At 46.1% G+C, this 25306-nt stretch overlaps 2 protein-coding genes across 2 annotated transcripts; both read right to left on the bottom strand.

Annotated features, from left to right (window-relative positions):
- Window positions 1-1464, bottom strand: LOC102722774 (transcription repressor OFP2-like). Its single transcript, XM_006655347.2, has one exon. The coding sequence runs from the start codon at window positions 1385-1387 to the stop codon at window positions 209-211; it is 1179 nt and encodes a 392-aa protein (XP_006655410.2). The 5' UTR covers window positions 1388-1464; the 3' UTR covers window positions 1-208.
- A 10075-nt stretch (window positions 1465-11539) lies between these two features.
- LOC102722498 (U-box domain-containing protein 16-like) lies at window positions 11540-13879 on the bottom strand. The gene has a single exon (XM_040524159.1). It carries the CDS (start codon window positions 13746-13748, stop codon window positions 11724-11726), a length of 2025 nt encoding a protein of 674 aa, XP_040380093.1. The 5' UTR covers window positions 13749-13879; the 3' UTR covers window positions 11540-11723.
- Between the last annotated feature and the right edge of the window lie 11427 nt (window positions 13880-25306).

Raw genomic sequence — 25306 nt, 5'->3', positions numbered from 1 at the left:
TAGCAAGAAAAGAACCAAACTTTTGGATCGATCTTATTTCTTTTGTTTATGGAGAATTTCTTGCTGCTAATTAACAATTAGCTAGAAGTCAAATAACTAAAACTAGTGAAGTACTGTAATCGATGGCGGGATTCAGTAATTCACCGAGCAGCAATCAATGAGGATGCATGGAGGCTTGGTGAGGGTGAGATGACCTCTTGGCGTTTTCTCATGGCATGGCGCCACTGGCAGTGGCGAGGCCGGCCCAGACCTGCTCGAACACCTCGACGATGAGGTCATGGTATTCGGCGGAGTTGAGGGAGAGGTAGCAGGCGAGGAGGTCCTCCAGGTCGCCGGCGCCGCAGATGCCGTTCTCGGCGATCATCTCCTCCATCGACTCGAGGAAGTCCCTCCTCGGGTCCGACGACGACTTCACTACCGCGAAGCTGTCCGCGAGCGGCGGCGGCGGCTGCTGCTGCTGCTGCGGCAGCGTCGATGGCCGAGCCGTCGGCTTGCACTTCCTGCAGGCGGCTAGGCGCGGGCTGTTGGTGCGCGTCTTGAGGCGGCGCCTCGACGACACGGACGAGCGCCTCGGCTTGCCCCCCGTGCTGCTCTGCTCCGAGGCAGAGCTCGCTCTCGGCGTCATCAGCTCGGCGAGGTCGACGTGCTTCACCTCCGCCTGCTCGCACCAGTCGAGCCTCTTCCTCGCCGACCTGGTCATGATAGGCCGGAGCACCCTCTCTGGCGTATCGTCGTCGCCACCGAGATCGATGATTATGTCTGCGTCCGACGTGATCACCTTGACATCGACGGTGTTCACCTCAGGAACGTCCACCGTCGTCCGCCGCCCGAACTCTCTTCCCCGGCCGCCATCACGCTGCATGAACATGTCGCGCCGGCGCCGGGAGCTTCCGGACGCATCAGCCACATGCTCCTGGTCCTGCCCTCGCACGCAGTGGCAGTCGTTGTGTTCGCCGGGTGGCGGCGCCAGTACGAGCTCGACGCGATCCGTCTCCGTCGAACCAAGCCTGACGGGCCCAACCCTGTGCCGCCTCCTGCGGCTCCTCGTCGGCGACAGCGTCAGGGAAGAGAGCCTATCATCCACGCCCCTCGGTGGCGGAGGCGACGGCGGGGGCGGGGGCTCCCTGTCCCTGGTGGTGTAGTAGTACGACGCCCTGTGCGGCAGCGACGAGGAGGGCCCCAGCCCCAGCCTCGGCGTGCCGGCCGCCTGCCGGGCCGACCTGCCGCTCCCCCTCATCAACGACGTCGACGGCGACGACGACAGCGGCGGCTGCATTGCACCTGCACCTGCACCCCCGCCGCCGCGGCCCCGCGCTCGCATGTCCCGGAGCTTGTAGAACCACGCGTTGGGCATCATGTCGGAGAGCCGGAACTTTCGCCGGCCCATGTCCCTCGCCCTCGCCGGCGCCGCCCTGTTCGCTCTGTACGAGGAGGAGGTGTGGTGGTGGAGCAGGGAGAGATCGAATGGCGGGGGGGGGGGGGGGGGGGGGGGGGGGGAGCAGGCGAGAGCGCGGCCGCGGTGACCCGCGGGATAAATAGCGGCGAGGCTGGCGAGCGTGCGGGTGCTGCTTCTCTTTTTGTCCTTTCTCCTCTCACTGGAGTGTGGGGCTCACCATCTGGTCAGCACACTTGGTTCGCTGGACACCTGTGGCTGGCTGCTTGGATTTTTGCAGCATTCTCTTTTTAATATATGGGATAACTACGTATGACAGGATAAATGCATTCATGGTGCTGTAACGTGTCTCCGTATTAGCGTCATATCGTCTCGTTAGATTTTTCTATGCCTCTATAGAGCCGCTAGTGGCTTGGAGAGGCTAGAGGGCATGCGCATCTCATGAGTTATAATGGTGAGTGCACGTCATGACCATAACTTTATATCGATTCGTCGCTGATATGGCTCCATTGAACTTTTGTAGGAATTTTTTTAAATATGAGATAACTATTTATAGAAGGATAAATGCATTCATGATGCGGTAACGTGACGAGTGTCCCTAGACCTTTGTATCAGTGCGAGAACATCTCATTAAACTTTTCTGTATCTCCATAGAGCCACCAGTGGCTTGCGGAGGGCACGTGCGTCTCATGAGTCGTAATGGTTAATGCACGTCATGACCATAGCTTCAGGTCGATTCGTCGCTGAGGCTGTTGTTTCGAGCACTTAGGCCCTACTGGAGAGCTCGATGATGACCGTTTCAATCTGTGTCATACCTCGATTCCGAAGTTGAGAGGCAACGGTGGTGGTAGACATCATCGCCACAGAAGAGAAAAGCCACCGCCGGTGGCTCATCGCTAAGAGAGGACAGGAGAGTGCAACGACGAGTTCGCTCGTGCTAGCCGTGAGAAAGGACATGGCGATGGCTAATGGGTAGGGGTGACACCGTGATCACCTGAACCTTGTATAGCCTCGAAAAAAAAACTCTAACTCAATACATCAGATACGAGAAACTGGAGGTTGTGCTGTGAGTGTTAGGTTGCTCAGTTTACCTGGATTGAGTTACACCATAGATCAACCCCTGGAGTAAGAATCGATCGACCGTGCGGAGTGTCCAATGCACGTGTTTTCATCGATGACGATTTTTAGTAGTTGAGACGAAAACTACCCTGTTTAACTCTTGTTTTGGGTGCAGCATGCAGGACAAAACTGACACAGAAAAAACGTCATACCTGTTACCATTTCCAGACACGTTTTCTTTTTTCTCGTTTTTTATGTCGAAAGTGCCTTTTGCAACGTCAGGTCGGAAGTGCCCGCCGTCTGTGTTCTTTTCTCCCCGGGTTTTGGTCGCGTTCACGCTCATACGAGCGTTCACGTGTCCCCAACTCCCAACGGGATTAGCAACAAACTGACGATGGCTTGGCTAGAGATCGCTTACGGCCAGGATTCAGAGCTTTCTCCATCTCGAAGTTGATTGCCTGTGCTGCGTTGCTCACATGGACCGTTCCGTGTGTCTCTGGCGTGAAACGCTCGGGGTCCGACTCGGTAACACGGCCGGCCGGGAAACGATCGCCTCGTCGTACGTCTCACCGATCTGGCCGCGCGCAACCACGCGAGACGTCGCGAGGGAAAAGAAAAAGCAGGCCGGCCGGCCCCCGCACCCGCTGCCGTTGCTCGGTTGCAGGGCGCTCGCGCGAGGGAATGCGCGCGGTGATCGAGGGCTGGTTGGGCGGGGCGCCACGTCCGCGCGCGCCAGGGATGATGGCTCGATAGCCAGTTGGCGGGCGGTTGGTCGCGGTCGCTGTGTGTGTGCGTGTGCATGCGTGCCCCGGTGTGATCGTGCTCCCGTCGGGACGTCGGGTTCCGGTCGACTCGATCTCTCAGGTGGAGGGGCCCGGTACGTAGTGGCTAATCAAAATGGGGGAAATGTGACATGTACAGTGATGTTTTTTTTTAAAATTTTTCCTGTGGTCAATGCAATGCAAATTCAGTTCAAGCTTAGATGGCAGGGTATTTTTAACGTACTTAAAAAGTACTGTGCGTATCAAAAATTTTAAAGTAAAATATTAGCACCTCAAGGTATCAAATTTGAGTATTTTTATCATCTTCGGAAAGTATCCCAAGGTGTTAAAAATTACAAATTTTTAGTACATAAAGATATAATATATCTCAAGGTACTAAACTTTTACACTAAAAAGGAGGTACCTTGAGATATTTTTCAAGGATGATAAAATAGCTCATCAAACTTTTACACTAAAAAGTATGGTACCCGAGGTACTTTTTTAAGGATGGTAAAAAGTCTATAGATGACGATGGGATGAGAGGCAAGAGAATCTTATAAAGAGTTGCTAATTAAAATTAGAGCTATATTATGGACGGCCTCCGTGTATTTTTATTTTCACCTTTCTATATGTTCCAAGACTTTTCATATTTTATTTCCTATATCTTGTGGTTATATATCAAAATAGTTGTATTAACGTTTTCAAGATGAATTCCTGGACGGGGAGTCCAGGAGACTTAATAATTTAGCTTCTACAAGCACTTCTTACAAGTAAAGAAAATCTAACAAATGTCATTGATAAACACTTAATTCTAAAAAATGTTATCGACGAGCGTGAGTTCTACGAAGTACCATTATACAAATGAATTTATCTAAGAAATGTCATTGCCGTTAAGGTTCCGTCAATATTTTTTGTTAAGTGTTATAGTATGAACAATGTAGTTAACAATAGAAATGGACGGAACCCTAATAACGATAGCATTTCTCAGACAAATTTATTTATACAATGATATTTCTTAGAACTTACACTCGTCGATGACATTTCTTAAACTTAGATGTTTATCAATGGTATTTTTTAGATTTTATCTTACAATTAAGATTAAAAAAGCAACACATTTGGATAGTCTATTGGATATCTACCTTTTTCTTAGTGGATAGCATTTAGCCCAATCTACTAGAGATGCAAATCTATTTGAGCATGCAGCACACACATTTGTTTATTGCGTAATGACTTAGTATAAATGCAAATGCTCACATACATGTGCATACTCATCATAATGAATGCATATATACACACCCTAACACCATCTCTATGAACACCTTAAAACACCACGTCGGAATATTTTAAGATTAATAAAATCACCAATCTTCACCACAGGTACCTCATCGTAACAGATATACCATCTAGCATTGAGAGGATAAATAGTCCTAAAAGCGAGCGTATGTGTTAAATTATAAGACTTATAACCCATATGGATAGATTTTACTATAGTAATCCTAATGAGCCGAGCTACGCTCACTTAGCAGCGACACATACCTCTTCCCTTGCGTTAACCCCACTCTGTGATCACCTTTCATTTTTCGAAACAAAATTTCTTTTTATTAATATTTCATTTCCCACCCATTCAGTTGTGTTGTAAGGGTTTCTTTATAGAAACTTACTTGAATAACCCACTCTACGAGTGAATGAAATTTAAGGGAATTATAGAATTAACTTACAACTTACATTGATTAGTATCATTTAGAAGGCGGATAAGTATAACAAGTGCAAATTCTTTGTTTAGAAGCTCGTACGTACATAACACGATCCTAATAGCAAGACATGGAGATCCGCAGGTGGCCCATCATCAGTTGGGTTGTGTGCCCTATGTACCTTGCCCCGTGTCCACCGAGACACTTGCACCCATATTTTTCTTTTACTTATTATGCGTATAAACAAAATTTTAATTTTTAATTTTTAATTTATAGTTCATTTTGGTGTTTTTTTATCATAATTTATTTTCCAGTTTTGGCTTTTAGATCGCTAAGAACACGTATATAAAGTTTTATTTATAATTTTTTGTTCACAAATATATCATTTAGCCGCAGCATGCCACATGATCATGGAAGCATAACCTCCTCGAAACAATGAGGTAAATGCCCAAGGACTAGTGAAAATGCCATTGCATGACGGTTAACAATTAATATTCCAAAGGAATATCTGACAAGAGAAAAAAATGGGACATAGGAAAATAAGTCCCCAGTTTAGCATTCGCAATTCAAATGGAATTGGGGTATAGAATTGGGACATTGGAATTTATAAAGGGGAGGAGAAGCATTGGAATTCTCATAAGAAAATTGAAATGAGGTTGGGCCTCATGTGTAAATTCCAAGAATTGGGGTATAAAATTGCAATCCAAAATAACTTAGCTAGTTTCAATCATATGTTCCAAAACAATCTAGTTAGTAAAATTTTCTTAGGATTTGAATCCTTTAAAAATTCCTATGCAAATATTCCATTCCAAAGGGGCACGAAATCAGCTTTTTGGGCTAACAGGCCTTGATCTAATGGGCCAACAAAGAGAACGATGGTGGAAAGGGCCCTTCAGACCGTACGCCCACCTAATAGCATATGGGCCGTCGTGCAAACACAATAACTCCACATCCTTCTACTATTTGGATTTCTTTTAAAAAAAACAAAGCCGGCAGAACTGTATTTTATTTCATATAAGTAGAGTAAAAGTTCATACCAGATCAGAGAGAGAAAAAAAAAACACATTTGACAGAGCCCAACATAGACGACCAAGCTAAGCTCTTCACCAAATCAATAGACCGGTTCTAAGTTTGCACAGTGTGTCATCGTTGTTAATCTTGTCGGTCTAAATGACATACCAACTCCAACTTTACAACAACACGTCGAAGTTATCAACCCTGTCACCAAGAAGAAAAGAAGACACTAGCTAACCACCAAAGCACCGCTTCCTCCTACCGTTCGGATTCGCATGGCAAGATAACTAGTACTAGATCGGATGAGGACACCGCTTGGCCTTCGTGGCACATAAATTGATCCTCGCCTTCGTGCTCGCCCATCATCTGCCTTGCTGAGTTGCTGTTCTTCACCACCGTCGTTGTCTTTGGGGTCTCATTTTTTTTCTGGTAGGACGTAGGCACACACAGCGATGAATCTACTCAACGAGATTAGAGGGGTTTGAATAAGTTAGATAATGTTTTGAACTCATTTCTATTGATCTTTGCTATAAAATTTCGAGTGGTTACCGCTCCGATAGCGATGACTACGACGATGATGACTCGGATGACGGTGGCGGCGGCGAAAGCAGCGGCAGAGGCAATAAGGAGGACGGGTTGACGCCGGACGAGCTGCGTTGGCTGCCATGGTTCATCGCCTACGGCAGCGGCGGCGGCGGCCACGGGTGCTGCACCATATGCCTGGAGGATATGCGCGACGGCGAGAGGCGCCGGCGTCTGGGGCGCTGCGGCCGGCCACGCCTTCCACGCCGCCTGCGTCGGCAAGTGGCTGACGACGAGACGCACCTGCCCGTGTCGTGGTCCCTCGAGCTGCTGCTCCCACTTGGCGATATATAGTTACTGAAACTTTTCGGCACAAACAAAACACTGAAAATATACCTGATGCGGTTTTCTGCAAATGCTGCATGTAATTTCTGGGCTCGATACTAATTTTCGTGCTGATACGGTAGAACTTCTGTACTTATCTCCAAGAATGAAGGAAAAGAAGCGTCAGCTTTCAGGCATCAAACTTTTTTTTTTCAGGAGTGATGGATTCTGACTAGAGTTGTGCCTCAGGTTTTTATGCACATGCACTTCTCTGAAGTATGAATCTAATACCTCGCCAAATTTCACGCGTGTTGGGTCACATGATACAGTAATAAAATCAGAATGAGTTTTCAAATTTCAAGCCGCCATCGGCGCCGGTAAGAAGTGCAGCCTGCAGCGCGGCTGTTCTTCCTTGCTTGTGGACGATAGCATGAATCATCCCCTATGCTCTTCACTAATCAAATTTGATGGCACTGGCGCCCTTAATTGAAATGTGTCCATTTCGTGATAGAATCAGGGCAATTCCTGTGCAATCTGCCACTTTCGTTTCATGATCAGCAAATGGATCGAGATCGAGTTGAGATACCCGGGAGTGCACTGCATGTCTGAATATTTGGACAAACAAACAGCCTGTGAAACAAATCTGAACTGAAATTTCTGGAAGCGGAATAGCCTGATTCGAAATCTTTTGGGTGATACCTTGACCTATCATGACGCATAATTTCAAGTTGTCAACAAGAAAACACATAGTTCAGAGATGACAATTTGGGCTAACTGTGCATAGGTTAAAAATGAGGAGATTTGCTCTAGTCTAACTAACGATGCACATGCTACTTAGCTAGAACCAATAGTAGGAAATAATTTGATATCTTAAGGTACCAGTACTTCGAGATACTTTTTTTTAGACTAAAAAAAATCTCAAAAATGAGAGCTTTACTTCTGTCTTTTCTTTTGTACCATGAGATACTACAATCCCTACTCGTGCTATCTACATCACGATCAAGTTGGTACTAAAATCCTGACCGTTGGTGATGATAGATCGAACGGTCACGATTGCATGGTACCTCGAGGTATCAGTTTGGTTGTGGGGGTGGATAGTATGAATGGAGATATTAATACTCGTGGCATAAAAAGAAGAATGAAGTAAAACTCTAAAAAACATGATAGGTAATTTTGTACTTGTCTTGTGGATAAGAAGAGAACACTTCTGATTTGCTTTAAATCAAGATTTTTTTTGTTAGGTGGCAGTCAGCTTATAAGTAAATGACCGAACTGAAATGCTGAATTTATACCTAAAGATCATACAAACCCGTCTATGTCGAGTCTGGTGCGTTGCTTTCCGGCCAGCTGAACTGCACTGAGCTATTAGGCACTGTGCCCATCTTTTCGAAAGGAACCATGTTCCCTTTGGATCAAAGGGTATCCTTCAGTGTTTAGGAATCGTGTAAAATTTGAAATTCTAAGGGAACTTCTCCTGTCTGACAATTTTACACGCATGAGTAAAGTCAAATGAGTGCAACATAACTCTCAACTCGCTCAAACTAGAGAATTTTGGAAGAAAAATCTGCAGCGAATCCAAGTTTGGCCCTGTTTTTCTTTTGCATCATCAGACACGTATCTTTTCACGTCCGCTTATACCCATAGGCTAAAATTTAAAATTTAAAATTTAAATTTAACGTTGATTTTGAGATTTTTTTCAACATAGTTTATTGCTCACCCTTGACTTTTAAATCACTAAGAACATGAATATAAAAAATTATTCACAAATAATTTTTCGTTTATAAATATGCCGTTTGACTTTTTTTTCCTAAAAAGCCAAAACAATCACCCCTTTCTCCTAAATCCTGTATTTTGTCCTCCAATCATCCAGTCAAATTACATGTAACATTACTGTCCTCTCTAATATCTTTTAACCACATAGCTAAACTTACCACACCAGGGCATGTGTAATGTGTTTTTGATGCTCCTACTGTCCTACATTTCTTATTCATGCTGCCAAGTTAATTGGATATCACTTTACAAAAGATACTAACCTCCTTCCTCAGCTGGTCATCAGCAAAATCATTCAGACAACCAGACATAAGCAATCAACTGTCATGTAAAAAAGAAAGAAAAAGGATAGGGCAAGAACATAATCTGACGTTACATTGCTCTCCGGTTCATGCCATTGGCGATGGTTACCTGATTACCTACCCTTTTGTAGATGAGGACACCCTCGCCGGTTGTCCTTGTCATCAAAATGCAGGCGTGTTAAACATGTCGTCACCTAACAACTCTCCCTCCCTGAACAGAAAAACACTGTAGCATCATGAAGCTCTCGATCCAACCTTGCAGATCAATCTGGAACGCATGAGTGCCCAATCGATGAGAATCAATAGCTGCATGTAGCACTGCAAGTACAACCCTTGACTTAACCAGGAACTAGTACGTCTTAATAGCACGTGCTCTTTAATAGTAGTAGATATGCAAGAAGAAGCAGTCCTGAGTTGCTGCATTTGGGGGAAAAGTATGCAAGCATGGAGCAGAAAACTTTTCTACTGCCTCCGTCCTATAATAACCTTATTTTTCGTTTTTTTTCTAACGTTTGGCCATTCGTTTTATTTGAAATTTTTTTGCGATTAATATTTTTATTATTACTAGATGATAAAATATGAATAATACTTTATACGTGACTAATTTTTTTAGGTTTTTGCATAAATTTTTCAAATAAGACGAATGATCAAACGTTAGACACGGAAAAAAGAAAAAATAAAATTATTATGGGACGGAGGTAGTATAGAAAACAACACCACCTTATGAGACCTTGGGCCTGTTTGGAGGAGCTTCTTCCAGCTGCAACTTTTCTCAGAAGCTGCTTCTGCTAGAAGCTGCCCCAAACGATCTATAGCTTCTGAGAATCTATAGTTATAAATTTTAGAAAATAAAATAAGAATCCAGAATCTGTAGAAGCTGGGTTTATGAGTTTTTCCAGATTCTTAGAAGTTGGCTACCAAGGAACTGTTTCTCAGAATCTAAAGCTCCAAAAACAGACCCCTTATGAGTTCTGAAGTGATTTGGTCTAGCCATTTGTCAATGTAACGGGAAGCGTCTACACTTTCCAGGCTTAGTGGACACAGATTAGATGTAGTCCAAGTGGACAAATTTTACAAGTCCGAGTACGATCCATATACTCCGAGAGGCGAAATAAAATTTTAACTGTGTTGATTGGTAATTTGGTATGGTTGAGAACATTATCACCTTCCCAATTTATGGAGGAAGAGAGGAGAGAGCATCATCATCAGAGGCAGCAACACGGCTGGTGTGGAAAGCTACTGTCAAGCGTGTTTACACTGGCAGGTAATTAAATGCTCCATCCACTTCTATAATTCTTATCATTACGAACAAAAAAATATGATCAAAATTATAAAACTTTAATTATTAATAACTTTTAAAATATATAATATATAGTTTTAAACTATTGGTAAAATATGTATAGATGAATCATAAGTGTATTTTAATAAAATCAAATATCAATTATTACTTATATTTTAATAGAAAATAATGGTTAAAGATATATTTAGAAGATCCTATTGTTATTCGAAAACGACGGAAATTATCAAAACAGAGTGCAGTAGGGCTGTATGATCATGACAAAACAAAACCATACTATTGTTTGCACCGATTAAACACTTCAATTCCCCTAGCAGGAAGGAACCACACGCCCATCTTTCCAGCCACGCAACAGCCAGAGGACCAACACCCATCTCAAGCCACACTAATCAAATTCAGACATTCAGCAGACGCCTTTAGTACAATGCTACTTTGAGTTCCTACCGCTCCACTTTACATTACATAGATAGACCAGTAGACATAACGGAATACAATAGCTTTTCGCTCCGTTCATAGTTATAAGCTAAAATTTAAATTTTTAATCTTAAATTTAAAGTTAATTTTATAATTTTCACAAAAGTTATTTCCCGGCCTTAAATTTTACATCACTAAAAATACATATATCAAATTTGAGTAATTTTACAGTCCAATAAAAAGTAACAAAAAATACATCGAAATACCGATATGTCGCGGTACCAAATCGTTTCTCATTATTAGATCTAACAACACACATCCTACTCAGCTAGATCCAATACTGAGAAATGATTTGGTACCTCGAGGTATTTTTTATTGGACCGGAGCAAATCTCATAAAATTTTAATTTATAAATTATTTTTTATTTGTAAATATGTTGTACTGAGTTTTACACCGAACAATCACCACCTTTGCTTTTGGTCAAGGGGAAAAACATGAAGATGCCTGGACTGCATCAAGCGATGTCAGTGGCTGAAACAACGGAACATGCATCCACCCAAGATATGAGGTTGATATATCTATCAACAGTATGGGATGCGTTCTGGCTCTGGCTGGCACTTGCGGAGGCCAAAGCTACGGCCTTTCAGCCCAAAAGCCGGGTGATTTGCAAGCTGTTTTGTGCTTTGCTGCACCATCTCTCGCGCGACATATTCGCCATTTCGTTAGGTAGCGTGCGATCGCTTTGTTTCTTTCTTTTCGCCCCCAAATTGGATGGCCGGGAATGGCTGGCAATTTTGGTCCCCTGCACGGCAGCGCAAGCAAGCAAGCAAGGCACTCATCACGGGTTCCTACTAGTTGCAAAGCCATCAACTACACAATTATTGCAATGCTTGTTCCCATCTTGAATACTGGGAGCTGGAATGAAATGAGATGGTACAGTTGGTGACATTTCTTTTTCTGTTGGAGTTTCTTATGAGACAAGAAAATTAAAATGAAACTTGTATAACTGTATGTGCAGTTTATCAATTACTGAAATTGGCCCAGGGACCAAAGAATCGTGAAAGCCTCGAAGGGCAAGAAACAATCTTTTTTTTGTACAAGCATTCGTTGTGTGTGGGGAAAAAAAATGAATTTTTATCTGATCCTATGAAATTAATGTGGTCGTGGTGGAAATTTTCACGACGCTGTAATTGCCGGAGCCGCGATGTCGGAGGTGGTGTACTCTGTGGGGTGCTCCGTGGCTGCGGCTGCGGCCGCGGCGGTCCACCGCCGGCATGCCCTGCCGAGCGACGCGGCCTTGCGCCGCGCGCGTTCCGTGCCTGTGGCCATCAGCTCCCATATCGCCCACTCCACGCCGGTGACCGTCATCACCTGCGCCACCACGGCGGCGCCCACGCGGCGGCAGAGGAGCACAAGCGCGGCAGCCGCGCACTCCCTTGACCACTCCGTGCCGCGCCGCAGTTCGGCCACGAGACGCACCACTGCGCCGTCGATGTTGACGATCGCCTCCGCGCCGCCGCGCTTGGCCAGAGACGCCAGCACCGCCACGGCGGTCTCCTCCTCGCCGATCGCCGACAGTGCCGCCTCCGGGGCTCCCGCTTCCACGAGCTTAGCGACGTTCTCCCTCTCGCCGGACAGGCACAGGAGCGCGGCGAGCGCGTCCTTCTTGGTGCTGGAGGGGCCGGTGCGCACAAGGAGCACAACCCTCTCGACGACGCGTGGGTTCCGGCCCAGCCGGCGGCGGTACGAATGGACGGACGCCAAGCTGAGCACGGTGGCCGCGGCGTTCTCCTTCGCGCGCCACGTCGCGCCGTTGCCCATGACGTGGCAGATCGCCTCGACGGCGCCCTCGGCATGCATGATGCGCTTCTTGTTGGCGTCAAGGATGGAGAGGTTGAGCAGCGCCGTGACGGCATTGAGCTGGGTGGCGATGTCCTCCGAGTGGAGCAGCGGCACGAGGAGCGGGACGGCGCCGGCCTCCCCGATGAACGCGCGCGTGTCGTTGCCGGACTTGGCGAGCTGCCGGATCTCGTGCACCACGCGGTTGGCCGCGGCGGTTGAGAACGAGACCGAGAGCTTCTTGACAAGAAACGACGCGGTCATGCGCGCCGCCTCCAGCGCCGCCTTGTTGGAGGCCACCACCGGCGTTGGCTCAGGTTTGCTCGGCTCGGAGCTCTCCATGGCGACGCCGTTCTCCCGGCACCACCGCGAGATCAAGTTCTTGAGCGCCTTGTTGGGCACAAGCTCCAAACTGGTCAACACCTGCCCGGTTTTGGGGCAGGTCGACTTGCCGGAGCCGAACCACCGGGTGATGGAATCCCTGTCGTACGTCTGCCCGCTCGCCGACACAACCGGGTCGCGCATCAGATCGAGAGAGATGGGGCACCGGAAGTCCATGGGCGGCGCCGGAGGGTCGGCGTCGTCGTCATCATCGTCAAGATCCACCTTGGAGTCCATCGGCCGCGGCGTGGCTACGGTGAAGAGGACGCACTTAGCGTACCGGAGGAGCCCGACGAGAGCAATCATGGCCGACGTCCACCTCTCCGCCACGCGGTCGCCGATCTCCCGCTCCAAGGTCTCGATCTCGTCGCTGCAGCACGCCGGGTCGTTGATGCCCACCTCCTCGAGGATGCTCTCGAGCCTCTCCCTCTCCGGGACGATCTCCCTCTCCACCTCTTGGATCAGCGCCAGCACGCCCGCCTTCAGCTCGTGCTCCGCGGAGTCCGCCGGCGAAGCTCGCCGGCACTGCCGGGACGCGAGCGCGAGGAGGTCCACCACGTCGTCGGCGAGCCCGAGCTCGGGCACGGGGAGAAGATCCAGCAGCGTGGCCAGGTCATGCTGCAGCTCCCGCACCCGCGCCGCCACCTCGTCCGCCTGCAGCAGCAGGCGCATCCGGCTGCGCGCCGAGCAGTCCGCCACCACGGCCTTGAACCGCTGCAGCACGAGCAGCACCTCGCGCAGGCACAGCGACGCCGACCGCGGCAGCCGCCCGCACCTGAGCAGGTCATCGAACACCGCGGCGAGAAGCTTCGCCCGCCTGGACACAGCCGCGAACACCGTCTCCAAGAACGGCGCCGGCGCCTCGGCCCCAGCCAAATCCCTCGCCAAACGGTGCAACGACCGAAGAATCTCCCCGTCGGACGCCGACGAGGAGTACGAAGACGACGACGGCGCAGCAGCCGCGTTCCTCGCGTTGGCCATTGCTGCTGACTCGCTTGCGATCGAACGAAAATGGAATTCTGCAAAAAAAAATTGTTTGGATGCGGAGACGAAGGCGTGGAGGAGTATATATACGAGTGGAAGTGAGACGTTTGGCGCGTTGAGTTGTTCGAGAGCTGGGAAGGGGTTGGAACCTGGAAGGAATCCTCCTGACTTTTGTTTACCCATCATGTGATTATTTTAATCGGTTTAATTTTTTTTCTCTTTATTTTTTTAGGTGTGATAGACTGAAGAAAATGTCGTCCGTACGTGGCCGCTGGATCATGGCCGATGGACGGCTGAGATTGGCATGTTTTGGTGGGTGTGTTCGATGACTCAGCTTGGGGCTGGCTTAGCCGGCTGGGTTTGGTTTTGATCGGATCGCTTCCAAGGTTTTCTTCTGCAGGCCGGGCTAAGGGTTGGAAACCTTCCTCTGGGCTCGTGCAATAATTCGCATGTGTGTGTTCAGGCGGCAGATTCATGACCATTTCGTCCTCTGTTGGTGAACACAATGTGCCTCCAGGCCTGCATTGGCGAAGCTTAGGAGCTTCTTTGGTTCCTTGGACCTTTTTTAAGTCTCGATCATATCGAATGTTTGACACTAATTAAAAGTATTAAATATAGTCTATTAATAAAACACACTCCATACTTTGAACTATTTCGTGAGATGAATCTATTAAGCCTAATTAGCCATGATTAGCGAATGTGATGCTACAGTAAACATTTGATAATCATGGATTAATTAGGTTTAAAAAATTTATCTAGTGAAATAGCCTTTATTTATAAAATTAGTTTTATTATCAGTCTATATTTAATACTCCTAATTAACGTCCAGATGTTTGATGTGATAAGGGAAAAAAATTTCTGGATCCAAACAGATTCGTGACCATTTCGTCCTCTATTGGTGAACACAATGTTGCCTCCAGGCATACATTGGCGAAGCTTAAGCCTACCTTCGTGAACAACTGCAAGCGTAGAGGGTTATTGTTTAGCTAAAAGACCAAAACAGTAATTTGCAAATGAAGAATGATTTGTAAATAAAATTTTTATATAAGTATTCTTCGTGATCTAAAAGTTAAAACAGAAAAATATATTATGACGAAAAATCTCTAAAATCTACTCTAAATTAAGATTAAAAAAATTTAATTTTTTCTTATAAACATGAGAAGAGGTGAAAAGATAATGAGGATGGTTATCTACTATTACAGCAGTTTGTAACAACGCGGCCAGTTTACATTTGTAATTGTTATTTGTCATTTACTGCTTCTAGCGGGTTAGCAGCCAGTAAGTTTCCATTCCATTCCAAGTTCACGTCGAACCCAACATGTAGACACGCCAGGAATCGCCAAAATGAAGAGCGGTTAAGAGCATCTCTAAGAGGATGTTAATATTTTGCTATCTAAAAACTTGTATTGGGTTCATCTAAAAAAATATTAGGCATAAAAATTACACACACTTCCAACAGAAATCTAAAAATGTATAACTTGTATTAGGAACCGATATTTTTGCCCAAATTTAGGATACACGTGAGGTAATTTTAGGCAAGTCTAAATATTATGAATGTATTTGGTAATCTGTTTGAGATATATTTTCTAATCTAATTTCTAAAATTCAGTTTTAGAGATTAATTTTAGATATTTTTTGGAGTGCTCTTGTTCGAAAAGAAACATGCATAAATTAAAGTCACCAAGCTAGTAGTTTACAGTATCAGCCGTTGTACGTACTTACCCAACAACATGCCAGAAGCATCAAGGACGAAAGCAACACATATGGCGGCGACGGCTCAAGCACGTCGGCCGCCGCCGCCGATGGTGGCTAAAATTAACAGCTGCCCAAAGCCGAATTCCACACAGTAGCACACAAGTACGACAGCCATGATCCACCAACGATCTCATCTCACGTCAAGACGACTACACAAAGGCGAAAATAAGCTAGCCGGATCGCATGCACGAGCAGCTGCCACGTAGCGGTCAAAGTTTTCGCGGATCCGGCAACGAGAGGATCCCGGCCGGTTTGACCGCCCCAGGAGTGAAACAGGTTTTACCAGTCACGGAACACGCGAGATAATTATCGATCGAGGCACGCACATGCGGACTAATTAACAACTATTTTACCAGCCGTCCTAATCCACTCAAAAAAAATAATGACAACATGGTAACCGGATTAACGTTTGACTTGATCAGAAACCACACGCCGCACGATCGATCTGGAGAATTAGCGGCCATCGGGCACGTGGCGGCAGCACGCGCAGCAGCGGCGTCAACCTCTGGCCACCGGCCTGGATTTGGCTGGTAATTAGTGGAGAAGGGTAAAGCTCCAGCTACTAATCCAACGAGCAAAGCCAAGCCGCCCGGGGAGATGCACCCGTTCTTTCTCGCGTGGGCGGCACGACGTGGAGACGAACCCACACGCATCCGCACAGTCCGCACGTACACGTACGCCCCCGTGCGCCGCAAACGATTTTTTTTTCGTTTCCCCGCGACGCGACGCGACGGCGACGCGATGCGCGGGGCGGGAGGAGGATTGCGTGTGCGTGCTACGGGGCCTGCGCGCGCGGGCCGGGCGTGTGACGTCGTGGGGGCGCCGCAATCGCGATGGACGCGCGCGCACTCGTCGTGGGGGATGGCTCTTGGAGAGCGACGTGCGTCGGGGCCGTGCGTGCGTGCGTGCGTGTGGTGTTGGTGGTGGTGGTGCGCGGTGAGGTGAGGTGAGCCGGTGAATCAAGCCATCGTAGTCGTGTGCGTCGTGTGGGTGGGTAAATTTATTACTACTAGTACTGGACGTAGCGGGCGTGGGAGCAGGCGATCGAAGAGACGGATGCAGGAGGGCAGGGGGACGCGACGCGACGCATACGCATACGCGCGCTAGTTGCGCCGCTAGTGGTGGTCGACACGTACGGGTGTGTGACACCCGCGTGGCGGTTTGAGACTGAGAAGCGGCCCCGGCCCCGGCCCCGCCCCCGCGGGTGCGATGGAGATAGTCAGGCAGATAGATGGGGGGAGAGTCTGCCAGAGCAACTCCAACAAGTAGACATAAATCATTTTCTAAATCTATTGTTTTAGTAAATTTATAAATAATATGGTAAAGAAAAACTTATTTTATCTCTAACAGTTATAGATATTCTACTTAAAAAACAGATTAAATCATCAAAACGGTTAGAAGTTGAGAGAGATCGTAGATTGCCGTGTTGCCGTCCCGCGCCCCTGCGCCTCTCCGTCGCGCCCCCGTCTCGCGCGCCGCTCGTCCCGCGCCGCCGCAAGACAACGACAGACGATCGGCTGCTAGCTACTAGATCGAGCATCATATAGATCTCACACCACGCATATACGTTCAACATTCATGCATGCCATGCGTACGTACCTGCCGGTGCCTGTCCCGGTGCCTGTCCCGCATTTTGTTTTATTTTTTTTAGTTGTTAAATTTTGCTTCACGCGTCACTTTTATGTGACGTCAGATAAAAACAAGTCAAATTAGCCATAGAGATGTCCCGTCAGCTAAAACCGTTATCCAAACCGCGTTAGAACTTGTTTTGCATCAGTTTTGATAGTTGAGGGACCTGCACCATATGATTCTCTAGTTGGATGACGACAATCAAATTCGTTGATAAGTTAAGGGTTCTTAGATGAACTTATTTCAACATAAAAAACTTTATATCCCAAAATAAAATTATCTTCCTACAGCGGATGAAGCATAGCGTTCACTGAAAAGGGTAGCCTTATTCACACTTAGTTGAAAAGCAGAGACAATTTTGTCAAATATTGGAAGGCGCAAAGCACGCCAAGATTCATGCATGAACAGTCAATATTATCCCTTCACCTCATCATTCTCCCGAGTGACACTCTCATCTCATCGTCTTCGCTGGGCACGATCACCATGCGTGGCTGCCCTCGCTTCATCACATTATTTTTAACTAAAAACATGTCATGAAGTGATTTTTGTCTGCTTCTAGAGTGAGGGTTGGGTTGGCGGTGGGGGTAAATACGGGTTTTAAATGGACTTTGAATGAATGGCCTGTTCACGTCGTTGCCATTTTCAACTCTTCTAAATGTTGGTAACGTCAAGTGTTGATAATGTTGGTGTTACAAATTTCTGGTAATGTCGGATGCAATAAGTTTGGAGACTTTCTAAATTTTGGTCATGTTTTCATATGACGAAACTTCTGAAATTACTAAGTTTTGTGTCTTCGTTAAGAAAGTCCCGGAACTACTGAACATTCTTTTATTTGCGAAACATAGGACAAACTGTATTTTCTCATAACGTGCATGTACTCACCCTTATGAATGCACAGTTACACACTACTTGGATGAATACCTCCAAAGATTGGTCAGTCATATCTTGATATCGTTAAAGTCACCATAGATGCCGTAAATATAAACACGTGCGTCTAGAATTTAATCTTGGGTGAACATGTTCCACCGTAATCAGAGCACTTCACCGAAAATACCTAAGTTTGGTGGACTGGGATGGTAAGACCATGTTAAATGTGTTACCTCGGCAAAATTGGCATGGTTGAAGGCGATGATAAAATAAACAAGCCTAGGAGTGAAAATAGACTTCAATGCACACGATTGCAACAATGCAGGGAAATCACACTGCACACACAAATGTACTATTACGGGTTGTGCGGTTTTTGTTCTCCTGTTTCGTTCTCTCCTATAGCAGACTTGTTTTCGACTTGTCGGTTTCAGTAGCATTTGTTAAAACCCGAACCCCAAGCTCCAAATGAGAACTAGGGAGAGCGATGTATAATATGTGCTTTCGTAGTTGGTGAATAAACAAATATCCGATCCCAACATCTGGCCATCTGGGGCCTGGGCTGATCGAGCACATGGAAAGCTGCACCTAACCATCCAGGAATCCACCGTCACAAGCCTCGCTAAAACTGACCGTGTCGATCTCACTTACACTGACCGTGTCCATCTTACTTCCAGATGCATGCGCATCCAATCTGACCCCGTGCTCTCATGGAATAGTTGAAATGTTGGAATCCGAACCAGTCATCAGGCTACGGCAACAGGCGGCTTGAATAGTTGAAATGTTGGAACCAGCCACATGCAAAGTGAGTGTTCGTATCGATTCATCCGACTAATCCCTCCAGCAAGTTGGCAAGTTGGGGCACAAACGCGACCAGATTTAGTATAGCAATCTATCCGTTCCAAAATTTGGATATTTCTAGGACCTAAATTTTATATTATAATATAATTATTTTCCATCGATTTATATAATTTTAATGATTACGGAGCCAATCGGATCATTTGACAGTGAATCTAATTAATTCAAAACTTAAAAAAGTAATTGCTAAAGTGACTATAAGTGAAATTTTTTAACATCTTATTCCCTATTAAACAGCCTAAAACATACTTGTATTTTATAACTTGGACGATATTATTTATGGGCGAGTGGCGTGCAGCGTAGCCCCTAAAAATTATGCGCCGGCTGGCTGCTGCTGCTGTGGTGGGCACGTAGATTTCTTTCGGCCCCAAACGTGCCCTGCCCGCCTGGCGACGCTGGCAGTCTGCTCGTTTTCCTGGATTTCAGTGCAGAGCCAGCAGCGTGGGCACACGGCCATTCAATGGCGTGCTCCCTCGTTCGGGCGGCTGGTCCTTGCACGGGATCATCCCCAACTCGCCCGTGGTTTGGGGTTCGAAATCTTGGCGGCGGTGTGCCGGTGTTCCAGCCTGGTTTTGGTCGAAAATCTCGAGCTCAGAGAATTAGATCGGGATAGGGCTGAAAAAAGTTAGTAGCAGATCGACAATGCATGCGTTTTGCTAGAGCAAGATGCACCAGCTGCGCGTGGCTGTGGTTAGGGATGAAAACGGTACAGAAATATTCTAAACCGAACTGTTTTCTACATTTGAACCGATCGAATTCGTATTTTCACTGAAATTCGGAATATTAAAAATTTGAAAACGAAACACAAAATTCGGAATACGAAAACGGAACGAAAATTATTTTACGCTTATTCGACCGATTTCTATATTTCTGCATTCTATCCGGAACCGTTCCGTATTTCTAAATTCGGTTGAAACCGAAATCGGCTCACTATCCATTCACTGTCAAAGCCCAAGCCCATTTAGATGAAAACCCTATCTTCTCGTGACACAGGAGTCACGACCTGAGAGTTGAGGCTGAGAGGTGGCGGCTGCGTGAATTCGTGACCTGCGTCAGCGGCGTCGCTGCTTGGGTCTGCGTGGGCGCGTCTGCGCGTGGCTGGCTGGCTGCGTCGGCTCCACGGGACCGGCGCCTCCGCCTCATCTCCCCACCGGCGGACCGCAGAAGCCCCCCGGCGGCGGCTCCACCTCGTGCTGCTCCTCCTCCCGCCGGCGGCTCCTCCCTCCGGTAGCTCCTCCAGCGGTTCGTCCTCCTGCTGCCTCTCCTCCCTCGACCGTGAGCGGCAAGCCCATCCCTCCAGTCTCCATCTAGCTGGCTACCAGGTCGCCCAGCCACCCCTCCCTCCGTTAGCTCCAGTGCTCCACCTCCTGCTGCTTCTCCGGTTTCCCTCATGTGATTTATGGTTAATTAGCAGTTGGTTCATAATATTATTAATCCTACTGTGCAGCAGGACTCATGTTTGTTGTGCTTTAATTTTACTCAGCTAGTTCACCATTGGGTTGTTTAATTTGATTTGATTATTTAATTTAGCTTGTTAGTGGTTGATTCAATTGTAGACATATATTTATGTGCTGACGAGTTGATTTTCCGTATTAATTTTTTCGTATACCGACCGTGCTCGATAGAATACCATTCGAATTGGTTCGTTTCCGACATTCTAGATATTTTGTATGTTCGTGTTCGTTTTCGTGTTCAACTTTATCGATTTCGTTTTCGTTTTCAAATGAAAAGTAGAAAACGGTTACGATGTTTTTCGTCCGTGTTCGACCGCCTTTGTCCCTACCTGTCGTACGACGTGCGAAACGGATGCAGATTTACTCGCTCATTTTGTGAGATACTCGAACTCTTCGCCCAGCTTAAATTATTAGGATATGAAAATCGCTATGGATACCTTGACAACTCCTTCCCCCACAGCATTTTCAGCATGCTTAAGTAGGGTTGAAGGTTGTCCGGTGGAACTCGGACCGCAGAGAACCTCGCCGGTTTGAAGCAGCCATAGCCCATATGGCCACAATCCAAGTCTAAACACGCTAAAAGAAGTATTCATTCCAAATATAGCTTTATCGACTAGGCACAACCTACGTGATATCTCCAAGTATTGCTTTCTCATAATCGATAGGTCGATTGACACCATCTACAAGGCTGTGTTTCTTAAGATAGATGAAAGATAAAATATTATCTGTTTTTTATGGTTTTTTAATGATATAAATAATAAAATAAACTACAGGAAAGTTAAAATCTACTATAGAAATATGTTAATGATGAACTTTCATATAGATTTGTTTTCGCAAAAGATATATTATTTAGCAGTTCAGAAAAACATATGCAAAAGACCGCAGAATAATCTGAGAATATATAGTTATATTTTAAAGTAGAAGAAGTAGTAATACTTTGAATCGAGGAAAAGAGAATGCAGGACAAAAACGGAGGAACAGAGAGAGAGAGAGAGTCCAGGCCTGCCTGCCTGGTTCGTCGCCTAGGCCTAATTGTGTCTGGCCTGGCAAGCCCAGCCGGGAGGTGCGATGCATCGGTGGCCAAGCACTGTGGAGCGCAAGGCTGCCAGATGGGCCGGCCAATAGTGTGTGCTAGCGAGCCGCATGTGCGCAGTGCGCCAGCACGCAGGCCCTATTGGCAAGAAATGGGAAAGGAATATGTCCACCTGAGATCCCTCAGTTTATCCTCCAGTTTGTTTTTCGTCCTTGACCGTAAAACCGGATATAACTGGTCCCTGAACTATCAAAACTGGTACAAAAGAGGTCTCTCGGTTTTAAAGACGGTTTTAGCTGACTTGGCACCTACATGGCTACTTTGACTAGGTCTTCATCCCACGTGGCATTTACAAGCGCTTACATGACAATTATATATCAGAAAAACAGTAGGCCCACTTATTAGCTGAGAGGGGAGAAGCGATGACACGTGGGACCCACCATATTTATTTCTTTTGGGTAGCTAACTGTGGGCCCACGTGGGCCTGCTATTTTTAAATTATTTTTGTGTGTGCGGCTGACATGTGGCCCACTATTTTTCTGATATATAATTGCCACGTAAGCGCCATGTCAGTGCCACGTGGGATGGAGGCCTAGTCAATAAGCGCCAAGTCAGCCAAAACCACCTTCAAAACCGTTGAGGAACCTCTTTCGCCCCGGTTTGATAGTTCAAGGACCGGTTATATCCGGTTTTGTAGGCCAAGGACGAAAAACAGACCGGACGATAAATTGAGGGACCTCAAGTGGACTTATTTCAATGGGAAAACCTACTAACTGCTACACGATCAATACAATATTCCATCCGTTTCATTTCATATTACGAACAATTTCTAGCTTTGTATAGATTTATTCATTGACTAATACATATTATATATATATATAAATATAAATAAAAGCATTTATATGATTGTAATCAATGCTAAAAAGTCTTACATTATGAAACAAAGGAAATGCAAATACATCCTATTGTTAGCTTTAACTATATTTCTATCTATATTATATTATTATAAGATGTACCACGTTCTCTGAATGTTTGAAATTCACGTATTAACCTGAAAAAAAGATAGAAGAATTCAACCTTCGGATCATAGGTGGTCTAGATTATAGCAGTAGAGATTGATGGATGTAGTTGTATACAAAATACAATTATGTTTATAAAAAGATAAGTTAAAGAGTTCAATTCTACTTTAAAAATACATTGGTATACACACTACAACCGTATGCATGAAAACAGAGAATAAAGTAGGAGAGATATATAATCCAATTCCATTTTTTTAAGAGTTTTATGTGAAATCAAATCATATTCAGTTTTATATAGAAGCCAAAATTGTGTTTACATAAATTACGTGGGAAAAATCTCCTATTTTTATTTAGTGGCAACTTCAATACGAGACTGATAGAAATTAGAAAAAAAAACTATATCTAGAAATAAAAGAAACGGTAGAAAATGAAACTATTTTTTTATATTATTTTGTAGAAAAGATATCAATAAGTCAAGAATTTTTGTACCATTTTCACCCTCGTAATTCTACTCATACTTTCTGCTAGTAATATAACATGCTCTCCTAACTTTACCATTTTCATCCTCTCCTAATTGTACTCATACTTTCTGCTGCGAATACGAAAAAAACTAGAAGAACGGTCAGTAGTGTCAGCACCCTTACAAGCTCCAACAGTCCGACTGAGAAGCTAGGTAGCCCTACCCAGCAATATAAGGCCTCATTTAGTTCCTAAATTATTTTTTTCAAAAACATCATATCGAATTTTTGGACACATAAATAAAGAATAAATCAAAAAACTAATTACACAGTTATGAAAGAAATTTTGAGATGAATCTTTTGAGCCTAATTAGTTCATAATTAGCCATAAGTGCTACATTAACCAACATGTGCTAATGACGAATTAATTATGCTCAAAAGATTCGTCTCGTTGTTTCCAGGCTAGCCGTGAAATTCGTTTTTTTATTCGTGTCCGAAAACCCCTTCCGACATTCGATCAAACATTTAACGTGACACTTCTCTTAAAAATTTTCTCAATCTAAACACCTCCTAACTTGCTTTGCAAATCAATTAATTGCGAGTGGGACATGTACGGAGATAGATGTCATATGCTTGAGTAGACTTCAGATCACAAGCTCACAGTTTCACTCAATGCAGAAAAAAGGTGATTGAATTAGAGTAGTAGTAGTCACCGTGACCCCATGGCCTGGCCCCCCTGGAGAAAATCTGTCTGCTCGAACGTCGCGATATATATTGCGATTGTACACAAATCTCACATGAGCCAGGCCACTATGCACAGCATGCATGCATCTTTCGTAGCACTTGGTAGTTTCTTAATTGATGGGGTCATGTACTACTCATATGTATATAGTGCGTCTACTGTTCATGCTCCTTGGATCCATGCCTGTGTTTTCACTCCATTGTTATGCTTAGAGCTAACTAGAGAGGCTGAAATTGAAGTGGAATGCAAGTATGATTTTACTTCATAATTCAGAGGCTGAAAATAAACAATGCCCCTTTACTCTTTGAAATGTTCCTTTTGTGGCTTCAGTCCAGGCACCCTCCCTCGTCGTCTTCATCGCTGATCACAGTTTGATTGTGAGCAGCGTGACATGAGGACAACAATGAATGGCTAGAGATGGACGCATGCAACGGAGCTCAATCAGCCGCACGATTCTGTGCCCGACATGTGGGCCAACACGACGACGTCATAGGCACGCACGCAATTAATGCTGGCCTAAATGGACCTCTCGATTGAGCGAGTGGCCATTGAAACGGAGGACATATGTATATATATTCATGCATGACGTAGGCTATCCCAGCGAAAACAAAAGCTCTAACATGGCCATAATTTGATGGTAAATATAATTGGTTATGACCGATCTCATTAGCCTCACTCTTGCAAACTCTCCATCGGTCCAATCCTAACGAGTTCTTTACTCTGCAGTACGTAACGTACCTACACACACAATGACACAAATAGACAGCAAGCGCGTCGTAGTGAGTAGTAACAGCTAGCAGCAGCATCAGTAAAGTGTTTATAGCAGCGAACGGCAGTGGCACGAACAGCGCGTACAGTGCGTCGATCGATCGCTCGCACAGCACGCATAGAGGGGAAGCAGGCAGGGAGAGCAGCAGCATGTGCCACTGTTGAAGCACATGACCTGACCACGCATGATCAGCGAAAGATCGATCGATCGAGCAGCTCGAAAGAGACGGATACACCGACGAGCTAGATAGCTAATGCAGAGATGCCAATCCCTCCTCTGAAACGTACACGATCCTGATCGAGTACGTAGCAGGGCTCAGCTGATGTGACCCAACCTGGAGCTCATCGCTTTCAATTCGCGCAGTTACCAACCGGAATTTCATTGCTCGATCGCGCGAGACGGCCGGCACGATCGGTCGGTCGAGCCGTCCGGCCGGACATGGCCGGAGGCCGGCCAGCCAAACGCCTTGCTATGCATGCATGAGCGGAAGACGACGACGTCGTACAGGTCTCTTCGGAGAACACAGCGAGATGCCGCCGAGATGCTCGAGCCGACCATTTCGCCATGAAGGCAAGAGCTAGCTGCACTAGTCTACCGTTGCTGCTGCCGCTGCTGCAGCTATCAGATCGACGGCGACGCGGGCGCGCGGCTCGATCGACGCAGTCACGCAAGCGGTCTAGTCACCGGTATCCATGCAGGCGTCGACGTCTCTGTCTGCAGTTGGAGTTGGATTGAAAGATGCAAAGATGGAGCGGTCGATCGCCTGCTGGTAGGAGGAGAAGAAGCTCCGTGCTGCAGGGCATGGCCGGTGAAGGGACAGGTCAGTGACTGGCATCGGGATGCCTGAGACGTACGGCGATAGGCTGAGATTGACGTACGCCGGCCGGCCGGCTGGCTAGCCTCGCTTCCATTTCACATCGAAGGCTTTGGACTTTGGTTGTTTCTTCCTCCTCCTGATCATCCTGGATCAGCTG

Source organism: Oryza brachyantha, chromosome 5 (genome assembly GCF_000231095.2).
Source record: "Oryza brachyantha chromosome 5, ObraRS2, whole genome shotgun sequence".
Classification (NCBI taxonomy): Eukaryota; Viridiplantae; Streptophyta; class Magnoliopsida; order Poales; family Poaceae; genus Oryza; species Oryza brachyantha.
This window is presented reverse-complemented; position numbering and strand designations above follow the sequence as displayed.